The sequence below is a fragment of the Rhea americana genome, unplaced genomic scaffold (assembly GCF_003343005.1).
Source record: "Rhea americana isolate MKP2758 unplaced genomic scaffold, rheAme1 scaffold_269, whole genome shotgun sequence".
NCBI classification, from domain to species: Eukaryota; Metazoa; Chordata; class Aves; order Rheiformes; family Rheidae; genus Rhea; species Rhea americana.
The window spans coordinates 5237-22597 of record NW_028186389.1 but is presented as its reverse complement, the minus strand read 5'-3'; the positions used below and the strand labels follow the sequence as shown (position 1 = coordinate 22597).

General features: G+C 37.8%; 1 protein-coding gene across 3 annotated transcripts in view; it reads left to right on the top strand.

The window, feature by feature from the left end:
- The first annotated feature begins 37 nt into the window (after positions 1 to 37).
- Positions 38 to 17361, top strand: part of IWS1 (interacts with SUPT6H, CTD assembly factor 1) — an 18274-nt gene continuing 950 nt past the window's right edge. Inside the window, exons 1-14 of one of the 3 annotated variants that reach the window (XM_085307932.1) lie at positions 43 to 258; positions 701 to 816; positions 7041 to 7677; positions 8320 to 8512; positions 8749 to 8806; positions 9159 to 9259; positions 10039 to 10189; positions 11925 to 12007; positions 12264 to 12393; positions 13871 to 13988; positions 14768 to 14879; positions 15077 to 15133; positions 15339 to 15450; positions 15997 to 16157. In XM_085307932.1, the coding sequence (XP_085164058.1) occupies positions 225 to 258; positions 701 to 816; positions 7041 to 7677; positions 8320 to 8512; positions 8749 to 8806; positions 9159 to 9259; positions 10039 to 10189; positions 11925 to 12007; positions 12264 to 12393; positions 13871 to 13988; positions 14768 to 14879; positions 15077 to 15133; positions 15339 to 15450; positions 15997 to 16125 (2031 nt within the window). In that variant the 5' untranslated portion in view covers positions 43 to 224 and the 3' untranslated portion in view covers positions 16126 to 16157. The other 2 variants (XM_085307931.1, XM_085307933.1) reach the window with 2 other exon arrangements.

Here is a 17361-nt window from a genome sequence, read left to right as displayed (position 1 = left end):
CTCCCGCCGGCCTCTCGGCGCGCGGGGAAGGGGCGGGTGCGCTTGGCGCATGTGCACAGGCGGCCGCCGGCCGTTCGGAGGGGAGGCGCCATTTTGGGCCTGTTCGGGTCTGGCGGTGGCGGCGGTGTCCGGAGGTGGCGGAACCTTAGCGGCGAGCTCTGCTGTGGGGCTTTGCCCCGCCGCCAGCCGCGAGGGCCTGGTGGGGAGGCGGGGCCGGGCCCGCCATGGAGAGCGAGTACTACGGCGGGGACCAGTCAGGTAGCGGCGCGGGAGCGTCCCTCCGTGGCCGGCCGGCCAGCCGGGGCGCTGGGGCCTGTGAGGGAGGCGGCTGTGCGGCGGGGCCCTGCAGCCAGCCCGGGTGGCCTGGGGTGACACTGGCGGGCCGGACAGGTCCGCTTCAGCCTGGCTGCATCGGAACGGCATTTCTCATAACGTCGTTTACTCGGTATTTTGATAAATGTGTCTATCAGTGCTCGCATACATGCCAGAAGTAGTTTCTGTGGTCCTTTTTGTGGAGCACCTGTGGTGGGTTTGTGCATGTTCTAAACCAGTAGATACCGTCTCTCTACTAGTTCAGTGCTGGAGCTGGAATCTCCGTGTAGCACTTCCTGGCTTCCTGATCATCATAACTGTCAATGTTTTATTAAATAGTGGGAGATGTTATTGCGTTTTACTGTTTCCTTTTCTTCCTTTGGAATAGATGATGGTGGAGCTACTCCAGTGCAAGATGAGCGAGATTCGGGATCTGATGCTGAAGATGAAGTAAATGAGCAGCATTCTGGATCTGAGAATGGAAGTGTAGGGCATCAGTCAGAGGTACATTGAAACTTTGTTTTTAATCTGATAAAAGCCTTTTTTACATAAACAAGTTCTTTGTTGGTTTTGATATTCTCTTAAATGAGGCTTACTGTGGTCGTTGAGTTGTTATTAAGGGTCCTGTCAGGCAAACTTTACTTTCAGAAGGAACACTGACAAGAAATTCATTGCTGAATAAGTAGTGTAGTTCTTTTTCCCCTTAATTATCATAATGGTGTTTACTGTTATAAAGAAGATTAATATTATGGTGCTCTGTTGCAAGAATATTTTTCTTGGTGTTGCTAGTAAACTTTTTAGATCTGAAATCCTAATAAAAAGTTTGAGAAATCTTGAGTTTTGTCTTAAAATTCTGCATATTAATGTAAAACCACGTGTTACGGAGGCATACTTTTTCTTGCTAAAGAGTAAATACTCTCTTATCTTCTGAGAGAACTGCCTCTAAAGCCTATTTTGTGCAGTGCTCTTCTGCTTGCCTTTCACAAAGGGGTAGGTCTCTATGTGGAAAAGAGATTAAGATTTCTGTGTAGCACCTCTCTTTTCCTCTGAAGGGCTTTTTGTTCTGAGGACCCTACACTGTGGAAGGGGTGAAGTTGCTTTGATCCAGAGCTGTATGTGGAAGAGAGTTGCTCAAATTGTGGCTTGAGTTTTGTGTATGGAAAGAGGGCTCTAACAGAGGTGAAAGTTTCTTGTGAATTTCTAGGACGCCTCCTGGGCTAATCTTAATTTCCAGGGATTTTTTGTGATTTGAGATAGAAATCCTCTTTTCCCATTCTGCACCCTGTGATCTCTGCCAAACAAACTTTCTCACTGAAAATTTCTTGTTAGGACCTTACCAGAAAGGGATAATTTTGGCTTATGAAATTCTGTCTTCTCCTAGTAAAATTATATCTTGGTAAACCTCTTGATAGTCATCAAAATTGCAATTAAGCCTACCTCATTCTGTTCTGCAAATTCTGTTGCATTTTATGTAAAGTTCAGGATTGATTCTGACTGTGTTTTCAGTAGCTATGTACTGTTAAAAAATGCCTAAAATGTGTAATGTGATGTACTGTAACAGACTGAAATGCTTCAGAAGGCTTACTGGTTCACTCTCCTATGATATAACTTGCAAGCCCTCCTCTCCCCCACTTCTTTTGCTTTATTGGAGTTCATGTTTTTATCAGAGTTAGAAAACAAGTGAAGATTTTGCATAAGTATAAAATGAAGGTTCTTCCAGTTTATTTGAATTTGAGTGTAAAACAGAGTTTGGAAGGGTGTTTTAGGGAGTGGGAAAGGTGTTGATACTTAGAACAGAAGAAACTGGTTTGATGTTAGGCACTGTCTTGTATTGTGACAGTCAAAAAATGCTTTGGCAGAGGAAAAAAATGTTTTTCATGTGAGAGAAATAACAGTGTCTTGATAAGGATTTAGTGCTTTCTTAACTCCTGCTTTCATCTAAAGAATTGCTGATGACAGCACAGAGTTGTGTTGCCACTTTGATTTAAATGAGGTTTTTCTGTAGTGAATCAAAAGCTGGTCAGTTGATTTTACTCCTCTATTTTCCTGTGAGATTTTAATTTTATCTACTGTGATACAGTAATTGGATATCTGACATAAAGAAAAATGGTTGACTTTTATTTATATTTTTCAAACTTTGACTTTTTCAAATTTAAATAACCGAAACATATCATTAGGAGCTATCATCATCCTTGACTAATCCTCTTCATGTACCAGCAGTATTTTAAAGGCTTTGTTCTGTGATGGCTGTTAAATCTTTCTCTGTGGATAAAATACTTTGGAAAGTCCAATTAAAAAAAAAAAGAGAGAAAAACTCTAAGCAATGAAAAAACCCAGACAAAAATAACTTCTGTGCTTGATTGTTGATGTATACGTTCAAACTTTAATGCTTGATTTGATTCAGTTCAAATCATAAACAATTGATTTCTTTTTTTTTAGTATTTTCTTTTACTACGAAGTTTTTAGTGATGTCTTTCCTACATCAAATTCAAAATTCAATTCAAACGATAATGTGCAGCCACTGTCTCTGAAAGGTGTAGCTTTCAGGGATTTATCATATTATTTACCCTAAAATACCTCTCATCCTCTTATTTCCTTCATCTTTAGGAATATGTGGGAGGAATGACATTCAAATGTAATAAAACCTTTGAGACAGCCTAATCAGTTAAGTCTATTTAATTACTATTTCATCTCTAATTTAGAACTCAGATATAAAGAACTGAAATTTTAAATTTTCAAACTTTTTTTTCAGGTTCTTAACTTTAAAGAAAAGGGGGATCCTGAGGAATTACTTATGTAGGTCTCAGGTATGTGGGTTTTTCTTTTCCACAATTCTTTTCTGGCTTTCCTTCCCCCAGCCCCACTTTATCTATAAATGTTCTCCTTGATGTCCTTACCAATTCTGTTTTAGAAAATAGAATTAGATAACACATAGTTTTAGTACAGTAATGAATATTAAATCATGTTTACAGTGTTTGTTCAGGTCAGGCTCATATGGAATCTTTAATGACTTAGATTCTTACGGTGGTACTGAGTCCCAGCTATCTTCATGAATTTAGCTACGGTTTGACTGCAACTGTTAACAAACAGACAAATATTTTAGATTTTTGAAAAGAGTGTAACTTGCTGATCTGCCTTTAATGACTAATGTATGCCTTAGTTTAACAATTGTCATTCATGAACTTGTAGTGGATGGGTCAGTTTGGTCGAACTTCTTAAATTATCAGTGTGTCACATCTTAAAAGTGGTTGCATGTTGATCCAATAAACTATTTGCTAACTGAAATTTTATGTGGAGGGATAACACTGTAAATCTGATTTTGATGTATTCCTTATTTTATACTGTACTAAAGCTTCATGTTACAGAATTCTGTCAGTTAAAAAAAATCAAGGACATCTGAATTTAAAAGTTTATAGATAAAGAGGAGGAAGAAAAGAAAGCAAAGGAATTAGAGAAAAATGCAGTAGCAATTACCTGAGACCTACTTGTTTGTGAGGATGTGTGAGCTTTTCTTTTCTTTAAGTATTTAGAAAAGAAAAAAATAGAAAAACTACAAAATTACGTATATGATTTCTTTGAATGCATCTTTTTAGAGATGAACTAGTAAAAAAGGTTGTGGGGGAGGCTATCCCACTGAGTTTAGTCATCTTACTGTAAATTTGCATCTGCTTTATGTATAAAGTATATTCCAAAACATCCACAGATTCATTATTTGTATTCAGAATATCTTTTCACTGATGCTTGAGGATAGGGCATATCTGTTCTACCTAGGCTTTGAACAAGTCGGCTGTGCCCAAGCTCTGATTTAGAAGATGCCTGATTACATTAACGTGGTACTGAGTCCAAGCTAGTTGTCTGTCATCTCTATATGGGACTTACTGACTTGGCTAGTATGTGTTTTTTGGATTAGCGCTGGCTTGTGCTTTCTTGATCCAGTAGTAGAATAGATGGGTACCTGCCTGCCCACTCTTGATAGGGACACCTATACGTGCTTCTTCCTGTGTTTTCTTTAAGCAGTTCTTCTGTAGGTGATTATATTAGAGTAAGGTTCTGATGCTGTAGTCATCACTGGGATTCTGTTTTGCAGAGTACTGTATGAACACAGAGAAAGCTTATTAGGATGTATTTCTGCTCCCCTTCCCCAGAACTCTTCCTTCTAAAGAGCAGTTGTCTGTTTGCAGTAACAGATTAGAGATTTGAGATGTTCTGTGCTGCTGTATAATTGTAAAGACTTCTTACCAAGTATTTTACATAGAAGTTCTTTGTAGTTTAGTACTATATTCTGAAGAGGTGGTTATATAACCTACAGCCACACTTTTGACCTTAGAAATACTGACTGGTTAAGAATCATTATGGAATCAAGTTGCTTTTTAATTCTGATTACGTGTTCACGAAAGACTTTCTGGACTAGCAGTCTGCAAGGTGATGAGCCTAATAGTTTAAACAGAAATGTATGTATCATTTTCTTTCTTTTGATTATCAAAGTTCCTTATTACTACTGACCTAATTACTAGTACCCATTTAGCTTTTGCCATCTGAAATCAAGTGAGAACAAACAGACAAAAAATTCAAACTTTAAATGAGGGAGTAAGAGAATGAGGATTAAAGAATTTCTATTGTAATAAGCTTCAACTACGGTGCAGACCTCTGCATTATAGTACTTCTCAATGATCCTGATCAGAATTCTGACTACTGTCAGAATTACTGTTTCTGTTCTGTTTTGAGCTGCTACTTTCTTCCATCTTAAGTAATGCAGTGAGAGAAAGTACAAACATGCATTCTTAGTTTGTTAGTGGGTGATACGGTGCAGGAGAGGGCAACCAAATTAAGATTCTGATAAAAACTATAACGAACCAAGAGTAGTTGGGCATAAGGTCTTAGACATCAGTTGTGAAACTGTAGTTCTCCGAGTTCTTAACCTTCATATCTAATTCTTCAAAAGTCTGAATTTAGATTCAGACTGAACCATGATTTTTTTCTATAGAGATGACAAATAAAAAATAATGAATATTATACCATCAACATTATTGGGAAGGCCTGTATTGCTGTAAGGACAGGAACAAACAATAGAAAGAGAGGTATTAACTTAGATTATTGAACCTGCTGTTTTTAGCTAGCATTAAGTAACCTGGAAATAGTAGAGCTATATTTGAAGTGCATGTTTTAATATTATATAATCCTGGTGTAATATCTTTCTGTGGTGTAATATCTTTCTGTCAGTAATTCTGCAGTCATTTACCAGTTAATAATTTTACAGATTGTTAACTAAGGGGATAAATGCATTGCATCAGATCCAAAACCTTAAAGATAATGTTATTTACCACTTCATATAATTCTGGAGAGCATAGGTCTTAAGTAATTCCAGTTTTATTTAAAATTCTTTCTTATTCATCTATTATAAAGATTAATTGTAATGTTTGGTTCAGGTTTAGCATAGATGCACCTGAACTATTGTGTATGATTTTGAATGTGGGAGCAGAATGAATATAGGAAATAAAAGAGATAGGAAGCCTGTCCTCTTGTTAGAGATTTAATTTACCTGAGAAAAGATTTGGAAGCTCAAAGACACATAAGTCTTAAAGTATCTCCGAGGACAGTAAGTACTCAATCTGCAAAGATGTTAGTGGAAAGAGTCTACAGCTGAGAAGGTAAAGACAAAATCAGCCCTGAGTCAAGGGCTCACTCTAGCTGAAAAATGGAGAAGCTGAAGTTGTAGAAAATAAATTTCCATTGCAGTATTGTTCTCCTTGGTTGAAATCAGGATTGTTGTGACAGTGACTTGTTTAGGTATGCTGAGTTAATGAAATTAAATTTTAGATAGCCTAATGTCTTTTTTTTCAGGTAAATGCAGTATTGACAAATTTTTTCAAGTAGAAAATTAGATTTTTTAGGAAAGATAAAAGTCAGACTTTATGTTCTGTTTTCAGTAATGTTGTTAACGGGTTTGGCTTGCAAAAGATTTTTACAAAAATGGAATCTATGGCTCAGTATTTTTGCAGTGTTAAAAAAAAATAAAGGATTATTTTTTACTTCTAGAGTTTTGAGAAGATCAGCATGTTCATGTATAGAATCTCAGATGTCTGGATAGGTATAGAAGGTATCAATTTAAAGGAGAAGGGCATTTAGTCTGTTCTTTGAAATGCACTCTCACCTCTCAGAATTTTATTGTTAATTCATAGGCTTTCAGTCTTGATGTGTTTTAAAGCTTTGTTGACAAAGAGGGAAAAGGCACTTGAGCTCCATTGGAATGTCATGTGTGTGTAGTTTGAGTAAAATGTACTTCATACCAAAAAAATCTTAGAAAACTTAGAAAAAAAGACCACTATGGGAGGTTTATTATTTGCCCTGTTTCTGGGGAGTCAGACTAAACCTTCTTGAAAGCCTGACTTATTTAAAAAAGTACTAAATGTTCACTCTTGGAGAATCAGACCTTTCTTAGCAGTATTAAATTGAGAGTTTTTTTCATTCTGTTACCTTGTCCAAAATATGACTGACAACAAAGAGGACGATCTTCCATCGATCTTTTAACATTTTTCTTGGTCTGAAGTATTTGATAGCAAGTCCTTTGATGCAGCTTCTGTAATAGCTATTTCTGTATAGAAATGTTTTCAGGCTGCAGTACCTTGAGCAATCAAATTAGGGGGGAGGCAAGCAAAAAATTGGAACAACTTTTGTTTCCTTTTATAGTTTCTTTGCTTAGTTGTCTGAGATTATTTTTTCTCTTCTAGAATGAACACAGTGATGGAGAAGATGATGGGCAAGTGGGAGAGCCTCATATGACAGACTCTGAAAATGAAGATATTTCGAGGCAAAAAGACAGTGACTCAGATAATGAGGAGCCTCCAAATCACAATGTAAGCGATTCAGACAATGAAGCAGCTCATGGAGGGAAAGACAGTGATTCTGATGCCGAGGACCGTGCAAATCGACATTTAAGTGACTCTGAAAATGAGGATGCCTTAAATCATCGAGTGAGTGACTCTGAAAATGGAGAACCTCAAAGGGATCAGAGCAGTGATTTTGAAAATGAGGAATCACAGAAGCAGCCGGCCAGCGACTCGGAGAGCGAGGAGCTCCGCAAGCAGCCGGCCAGCGACTCGGAGAGCGAGGATGTTTCTAGGCACAAACAAGAAATAGAGTCTGATGATAGTGATGGAGAGGACAGGAAGGAGGAGGTGCAGAATGAGTCTCATCATTCTGATAATGAACCTGTGAGAGAAGGATTTCAGGGCTCTGACAGTGAAGAGGATGGTCCTAAAAGACGAAAAATATCAGACAGTGATGAAGAAGAAAAAGAGGAGGAGAAGACAGTGAAAAGGAAAACAGCCGTACTTTCTGACAGTGAAGATGACAGTGAGAAAACACGTAAGGAAATACAGTGTTTAAAAATAAAAATGTGGTGTGACATGCAGTAGCATTACAGTTAATTCCTTATTTTTGTGTGAATAAAGCATCTGAGATGAATATGAAACTCCACAGCAAATTTGCTTTTAAATTGCAACTGTACCTTGAAAAAGACACTGTTCTAAATTCATTTGCATGTGAAGGTATCTAACACTTTTGAGTAATAAGTAGATTTAATGGAAGTAAAAGAAAGAAGGCTTTTTGCAGAGATTATGCTTCATATTGGCATCTGTTTTAGTGTTATTGCTATTGCAGTCATTTGTTTAATACTTAGCTGTTACTTCTCTAGTCATTTTTTTCTGTTTTTGAAGCTAAAGGTGTGAATCAATTTTGAAATAAGTTTTTTTTTTTTTTTTTTTTTTTTTTTTTATGGATAGATGAGATACATGCATATACACAGACACACGTACACAGAGTTACTGACTGAATAAGAGAGACTTTAGAATGGACATGTTCTTCTGTAGAGAAGGCACTGGTTTAATGTAGGAAGGCTAGTCAGCTTTGCTCTTGTCCAAACTGAATTTGAGAGAGGATAGCTGTTTGGGAGGACCAGTTATCATCTCTGTTACTAGGACAAGTAATAACGCTCCTTTTTTTTGGCAGCTGCAAAAAAAGTACGAATTCTTTCTGATGTTGAAGAATCAGATAGTGATGTTGCTTCAGAGAAATCTGACAGAAGGAAGAAAAATGCTGTGTCAGACAGTGAAGAAGAAGAAGAAAGAAAAGAGAATGCTGGGAAGAAAAAAGAAGAGAAAGATCTATTTGGAAGTGACAGTGAATCTGGAAATGAGCAAGAGTAAGTGCTTCTGTGAATATGAATCCCTTCAGGGTTGCAGATAGTGAGAAAGAATGGAAAACGGATGAATCCCAACCAGAGAATGAGTGTCCACCTTCACTGGTAGTATGAAGAGGAAGGTCAATAGTAGGTGTGAGAATGAAAGGTAGATCTCCCCATACTCATATTAGAAATTTCCCAGGAAAATGAACAGCTCCCTATTACTATCTTAAATAGATATACTCTTGCTTTCACAGGAACCTGATTGCAGATATATTTGGAGAATCTGGTGATGAGGAAGAAGAGGAATTTACAGTAAGTGTTATTGTGGGTGGCAGAGTTTTGTTGTCAGAGCTAATCTCTGTGGGAAACTATTTCAAAACGCCTGTTCAGGTTTGAATTCACATTCAGGGACATACTATATCAACAGGGAAGCTTTACATCTGTGCCAGACTAGCTGAGGTAGCCTTTAAGTTACATAACTCCTACAGCTCTTCTGTTGGAAGAGTCATCTGTATGAAAGTCAAGGGGAAAATAGGAAAGCTTATTTCTCTTTGAAAGAAGACTGAAGAGGGTCTAGAGGAAGCTTTTAAAATATTGGAGTCAGGTATCCAAGTAGATGCTCAGTCTCAATCTGTATGCTGACTTGCACTGTCTTTACTATCAGGGTTTTAACCAGGAGGACTTGGAAGAAGAGAAAGCTGAAACAGACATGAAGGAGACAGCAGATGAGTCAGATTCTGATGATAACATCAAAAGAGGGAAGCAGTAAGTCAGTGTATTGTATATTCATTTGTTAATGGCAAATACAAGATTCTTGTGAAAGGGGTCTTCCAAAAACTGACCAGACCTGTTGGTTTAGAAAAGCAAGGGACTGTATTTCTACAGTAGTATGTGTTCTCAGAGACCATGACATTAGTTCCTCTCTTCACTTCGATAATATAGTCACTTTTCAGTCAATAGCAGACTACCTATGCTGCTGCTCCAGAGAAGGGTATTTCCCATCAAAAGCTGAGTAAAACTATCATCTAATCAGTTTTTCTCTACTTCTGGCAGTTCAGCATTGGGTCATGTGTAAGAGCATTACAATTTCAGGTGTGTTTCTCTGCTGATGTAGAAGATAAGGTGTGGCAAGACTTGCAGTTACCTTGTCTCCCATTTCCTTCCTGCCTGCTCCAGTAGTGAAAGAGCAGTGTATTGCAAGTACAAGAAAGCAAAATTCTTGTCAGTTTCAGTGACAGCTTTTGCTCGTCTTGAACCCTGGGTATCAAATGTGTACATCATGTTAGCTATTTCAACAAGCTAGAAGGTCATCTTTTAGGCTTTTGAGGGTACCTCTGAGCCACTGAAGCCTTTTGTTTGCTATTTTCCCAGTTTGTAAACTGAGGATATCTAATTATCATACAGGGACATCGAGACATAGTACTTGCAGAGTTTTTGGAGATTTCCGGAAAGGTTATGATAAAGGAATCAAAAGTATTTTATATAAAGGCAGAATGGCCTTCACACTCTTTGGACCATCCGCAAACTCTCTTTTCTCATTTCAGTATGGACTTCATGTCAGATTTTGACATGATGCTGCAACGAAAGAAGAGTATGAGTGGCAAGCGCAGACGAAACCGTGATGGTGGGACTTTTATTAGTGACGCAGATGATGTGGTCAGTGCGATGATTGTTAAGATGAATGAAGCTGCTGAGGTGAGTTTTCTAGGTTCCAAAGACACCTCAAAATGCGGTTCTGTTCTATGGGAAAATCTTGTATCGGCTAAAATATAGAAAGCTACTTGATACTCAGAAGCAATAATCTGTACATTACTGAAGGCTTCCATTATCTAAATTCAAGAATTTTCTTCAGTTGAAATACAGAAAAACTTTTCATTTTAAAAATTAAAATCAGTTAAGTTTGATAAACCAGCTACATCAGCTGAGATCAGACGTCCTATAAAAAAGAGTGAATATGTATACTATAAAATAAGAATGTTATCTTTGAACACTGAGAAATGGACTATGTTTTAATTTCATCATACAATTACTTGCATATGTAGTACTTTGAGGTTTGTCCAGAATAAACAATTAGGACATAACCTTTTCTGAACTGCTTGAATGATAACACTGTGGTAAGTGATGACAAAGCAACACAATTACGGGAAAGAAATAAACCTTGGCAGACTGCCTTTTTCAAGGAGTCATGCTTATTATGTTACTGTGCAAAGTTTATTGTTTTGTTTCTCATCAAGTATCTTGTTATCTCTGTAGTTTTGTTGGAGTAGTATTCAAATTAACAAATAGCATTGCATAAATCATAACAGGCAGTTTAGGGGAATGTGCCGGGAACTTTAGAACGAGGAAGCTTATGAATATCAAAAAAGTATTTCGAGAACAAGATAAGAAGGATAATGTGTTTGAGGAAGAAGGGGAGACTGAGGTAGTGATTTGGGAGACAACTGAGGCTTCCTTGGTCTTTGACAAGATCCTGGTCAGATGTTTGAAGCCATAAGGTTTGAAATACTGGCGAAAGGAAGAACTGTGCTCCAATGCTGCAGGTAGCTTTTGCTTGAAAAGGACTTCCCTCTCGATTTTAATATCTGCTGAGATTTTAATAGATTTGGCTTCTTTTCACTAACTTTTCTTTTTTAATATTGTATATAAATGGTTAGTGCTTGTCAAAGGCAGCAGGTGTTTCTAGTTCTCTAGCATGTACCTGTCAAACCATTTTGGGGTATTAAAAGTGGCAGGGGGAAGAGGGGCGTTAGAAGAATCTCTTTCATTGCAGTAAAAAAAAATTGTAGAAAGAGTCTTCAGTGGATTAAGTGTGGGTGGAAAAGTATCACTGTAGCAGGACATAGACATATTGATTGTAATGGGTCTTTTTGAGATGTGAGCCTGGGTACTGAACAGACATTGTGAGATTGGGGTGTTGGTAGTGTCTGAAACTGGGACTTCTTGGTTGTGCACATGATGCGTATTAGCTGTTACGTTAATTACATAGACCTTCATCCTAAACTTCTAGGTTATACCATTATATTCTTATATGTAGTGAATGTACATATTTATTAATGTTTTGGTTAGGGTTTTTTTTTACTGTTATTCAGGTGAGAATTTACTAACAAAATTTCTGTGTTAACTCTGCATAATAAGGAGGACTCTGCAAAACTCTAGTTTATTGTAATAGTCCTAAAACTTCAGAGTAGAACTCTCTTGCATGTGAAACCTTTTAGGAAAATGTTGACTAAGCTAGGGACCCCTCTTTAGGAGTGATCTTTATATAAAATTTGTTTTGGGACTGTAAGAAGATGGAGCAGGGGATAAAGTTAGCGTAATTTCCCCAAATAGCACTTCTCTATTAATGGGCTAATCTTTATTGTAAATGTTGTAAAGGATGAGAATTGCTGCTTTCCTCTTGATTAAATTGTGCTTCTTAAACTCCCTGCAGGAGGATCGACAGCTGAATACACAAAAGAAACCAGCACTAAAGAAATTAACTTTGCTACCAACTGTAGTTATGCATCTTAAAAAGTAAGTGTGTCATCCTCCCAGTTAATTGTCTTGGGGTTGTTGGAAATAGGAAGATTTGATAGAGTAGCATTACAGCTCTACTGAGTAAATAACAAAACCTTTTTCTTTATTCCAGTTAAGTGCTGGAGCTAGGTGGCCTCTCAAAAACCTAAAACCTGATGATTTAACTTGAAGCAACCTAAAATGTACTAATGTACATCATACCTGAAGATTTATGTTATATGACTTTGACTTTTCTTTACTTAAAACTTTCTAGGCAGGACCTCAAAGAAACTTTCATTGATAGTGGTGTTATGTCTGCTATCAAAGAGTGGCTTTCTCCTCTTCCAGACCGAAGTCTTCCAGCACTAAAGATACGAGAAGAACTTCTGAAGATCCTGCAAGAGGTTTGAACTGACTTTAACCATATTTGATTCATGACTTCACTGTGGCTTTATAATCATGTGTTTTAGGGAAATATATGGAGGGAAATATACTGTTGGTGCTACGAGTGGAATACCAGTGGACTAGCACTGGTAGCAGTGAAATACAGCAGAACAGACGTATTTGGTTTAGAAGTTGCATCATTTCAGTGAATATTTCCTGTGTTGTAGATAATACTGTCTAGTTGAACAAAATTTGACTAGGGAATTGTAGTGCCCTAATTGTTAAAATTTTTTCCCCCATGTTTGTACAATAAAGCAAATAGCTCTTCTAGCAGTAGACCAAAAGAAATTTCTAAAGCTCTAAAACCTGAGAAGTCAGATTGTGCTGCAATCTGAGTTTGAGAGTCGCAGGTGAACTACATGTGTTAACTTCCTTATGCTTCCTCAAATAACCTGATGGTGTGGCATTATTAGATTCCTGATAAATCTGAACTGCTACGTCACTCATCTTCCCCTTCTCTCTGTCGCTCTTATATTGTGATCGTTCACTTACATTATGAATGCACTGAAGAAGAAATAAAGCGTAGCATGATCTTGATAATGAAATAGAAGTGAAATTTCTGTTGTATTACCATGATTGGCTTCACTGGTTGAAGTTCTGTACACATTTGTCTTGGCATAAGAATTTGCAAATTTCTACTGGAACTTTGATTATTTGGCCCTGCTTACTTGTTGCAAGTATAGTGCAAAGTATATGGTTGTGTTTAATCTGTATTTAAGCTACATTTAACTAACTTGGGTTCCAGCACTGTTTACTAACTCAGCTTTATGCTGCTGGAATCAGCTTGTTTGTTTATTTGTTCTTTTCTAGAGTTGATGTCATTGTATTACCAGGTGAGCTAGATAAATTCTGGAGCCATGGAGTTCATGGAGCCAACTTAAGTCTTTTTGTATCCATGGCATTGTTAAATAGCAACATGAATAAATCAGCAACCAGTAGCCAGGTGGATGCCTTTATGAGTTTTGCTCTTTGGGCCTGTTCTCTTCCTTTCTTTATTTCTGCTGTGGCAGATGGCTGTTTCTTTCCTCCGCTTTTTTAGCATATTAACGTGTGCAGTGCACTCAGGAAGCCAGTTATACTCGGTATAAAGACCTTTAGTGCTGTAGCAAAGGTGGTTATTTGATGCCTTTTGCCACGTAGATTTTTATCATTATGAAACGAGTGCATTGAAGGCAGTAGCGTTATTCTTGGGTAATATTAGCAAAAGTGCTTTTGGAGAAAATACTCTAGGAAACTTGGTTTGTTTTGTGTTTAAGAAACAAAGCTGTTAAGATAAATTGGTGGTGGTACAATGAAAAATAATCTCTTTTGTTATATTTACTGTGCAAAGTTTTGCTTTTGGTAAAGTTCGTTATCTGCTTGGGTTTCAGTAACAGCTAGCACAGTTAATGTTAAGATTTCATTTCTTGCTACTTTCTATTTGCTTTTATCTTCCAGCTGCCCAGTGTGAGCCAAGAGACCCTGAAACACAGTGGGATTGGACGAGCTGTAATGTACCTTTACAAACACCCCAAAGAGTCGAGACCTAACAAGGATATGGCAGGGAAGCTAATCAGTATGTAAACCTTTGTATTGCTTCAGTGACATTCCACTGGCGACTTAATTTCTGCATCAGTCTCTGTTGTGTGTTTTTGTTATTTTCCTTAGTAGAGAGAATTACTCTCTAATATAGGAGTCTCATCTGTTTCACTTGTAAAACTCTTAACAAACGCTGTTATACTTACTTTCATATGCATCTTTACTCTTCTTCGTTCTTGTTCTAAAACCAGAGGGTGGCATTTATTTTGCCCAAATTCTCTGTTAACTAGATGTCCAGACCTCATCTGTATGTAACAAAGGAAGAAGGTGCTGCTGGAAGACTTTCCCGTGCTTTCCAAGGGCTTTAGAGGCAACGAAGATGTCTAAACATTTACTTCTTAAACAGGATAGTTCCGTGCAGTGCGTTCCATCTTGAATGACTGCAAACTGATTCTAAACTTGTTTTGTTCTCTAGGAACTGTTCTGCGTATTTCTAGAATAGCACTCACTGTGGCATGCAGGAGTTCCTGGCATTAGTATTCTAAGGACTGGGAGAAATTCCAGCAAAGCAAACATTAGCAAGAGACTTTATGGACGAAAGCTCTTTCTTACAGTCCAAGAGGTTGAGTTTTCCTGAAATCTTAAAAATCTTCAAAAATCATTTATTTGATGGTAGAGAGGAAGCACAAACGCTTGCTATGATCTTTGAAGTGGTATTAAGAGTCCTTGGAATGCTTTGGAGGTAAGCCTTTTTATTCCCAGTGATGTGCTGAAGTACCAGGGTGTGTGGGTTTGTTGTTTTTTTTTTTTTAACAGATGAATGGTCTCGACCCATCTTTGGCCTTACTTCAAATTACAAAGGCATGACAAGAGAAGAGAGGGAACAGAGAGATTTGGAACAGATGCCTCAGCGGAGGAGATTGAGCAGGTAGAAATAGCAGGCAAAGATATGAAAGCTTTATCTCTGAGATTCCATCAAGAAAAATATATATAAATTTTAAAAGGAAAAAAGACAGGTCAGAAATCACTATTCCTTTATTTCCCTTATCACACTTGATTGCCTTCTAAAATTACCATTGCTCACTGTGTAAGGATACCTACAAAATTTCATTTTTTTTCTTGCAGCTCTGGTGGTCAGACTCCTCGAAGGGACCTGGAGAAGGTGTTAACAGGAGAGGAAAAGTAGGTTGAGTTTTGTTGTTAAGCTTTTTTGTGTGTGTGTGTGTGTGTGTGTGATTAGGGTAAAAGAGAAGTATTTTAGCGGCGTTAACAATATGCGATTGTTCTGTGGTTTTAAAGGCAGGGCTATGTACTTTGTTTCAGCAGAGGAACACACTATTTTTGCTTCTGTTTAAGACTTCTGACAGCAGCATTTTTTTTTTTTCAGGGCACTCCGACCTGGGGACCCTGGATTCTGTGCCCGTGCAAGGGTGCCAATGCCCTCCAACAAGGACTACGTGGTCAGGCCAAAGTGGAATGTGGAAATGGAGTCCTCCAGGGTAAGCACTGTGGACCGACACTATCTGTGGTTAAGCCTGGGAATCTTTGTCGCCTTAATACTGCTGTTACTCTACAGTAGAGCACTTCTTTTCATGTGCTGTTTCTAATTTGAGTGGACTGTAAGTTCTGCTGTCAAGTGGGCTATGTTAAGCCCATCAAATTCCTTCACTCAGGTATCATTGCTTCTCTTATAGAACAATTAAAACCTCTTTCTGATATCAAGGCTGAGAGTCTGATTGAAGGCCTCTTACTTGAAGCATTTTGAAATAAAGTAGTAATTTGATCAGTCTGTCACTGATATTTTTATACTTTTTTTTTTGTATCATATTCTTCTCATAATATTCCAGGGGAAACATCCCAAAGTTTTGGTAAGAGTTAACAGCTTCAGTGGAGGCCTATGCCTTGCTTTGATTCATCCACCTACTGTGTACATATAATCTAAAGGCAGAGTACATGGTAAAACGTGTGAATAGAAGAAGTAATGAAACTGTGCTCTTTCTGCTGTTATCTTTCCTTCCTTGCATTAATTGAGATATTGTTTCTAGCCCGGGACTATTAAGAGAGGTATTAGTCGCTTGGAAAAGCACAAGAGACGGTTTGCTGAACAGAAACGACTCAGCAAAGTGCATCGAGCCATCAAGTTCAGCATTGAAGGCAACAGGATGCCCCTGTAGCCATGACACTCTGCCTTCCTCAAGTTTGAGAGGTATCCCTCGAGGGAGGTGTGAACAGTGCATGTGCTTCAGCTGTTGGCAGTTTGCACACATAGGAAAGGAGTGTGTATCCCCCACCTTAAACTTGGAAACCTCTCCTTGTATTCCCTAATGTCTGTACTTTGACCTCAAAGGGAACATGTACAGGAGAAAATACGCTGTAACGTGTAACATCTACCATGATATCTGCCTCTGCAACTTCAGGGTACCCAAATGACAGGTATTAAATGAAAATACCTGCACTCAAAAATAGCTTTGAATCTGTGATGTGAATGCTTGACAGATAAGCAAGTCTAGCCTTGTGGAACTTCTTAATCAGGCTTTTCAGATTTACCTGAACTGATGGACAGGAATTCTCAGCCCTTAGTATAGTACCTCGTGTCACTGTATACTAACCTCCGTGGCTGATGTTTTACTGGTACAAACAAGATGAAAATATTTTTCAGGCCTACTTTTCCCAGGAATTTAAGTTATGTGAGACATTAGGGGGTGGCTGACAGCAGGTAGAGAATGAGACCTCTGAAGATTTGAGGGAGAAGAATCCCCTGCTGTGAATGCGGGGTGGAGGGAAATGGATCAGTGATACGTATCAGTGTAAGAATTGTTTCGACAACTTCTAGTCTGCATTTCAGTTCTGTGAGCAGGGGTGTCACAAATGGTAGATTGTTGTTGATATTAAGCTTCATATTTATTTATAAATCATTTTTTTAATCACTGTGAAATTCCAGATACAGTTCCAGTAAATAGTTCTCTGTTTTATGGATAAAGCTCATTTTTAAATCAGTGTGTTGGGAGCTCCTTCTCCAGAGATGGGAACAAGAGATTCAGATTCTAAAATAGGTTTTTGTCAGATACCAAGTAGCATATTTTGGATATCTCTGTTTTTTTCCCAAACTTAAAACATGTAAAATTTCCAATATTCACTTTTTTTCTGTTGTTTAGTGTGGGAAATTGGTTTCTAAGAAGTATTGACTGTGGATTGAAAGTACCTTACCTTACTGTTTGTCTTCAGTGGTGTTCCTCTATAGAATCACTATAAAATCTGTGCAAAATACCTGCTGCATCATCTCAGTTTTTCAGCTGCAGTTAAACAAAATACAGAAATGAAATGCAATAACTCTTGTAATAATTTGTAAGGTCAGATTTCTTCAAAATTTCTTTTGCTTCCCTCATCGCTTCCTTTTTTTTTTTTTTTTT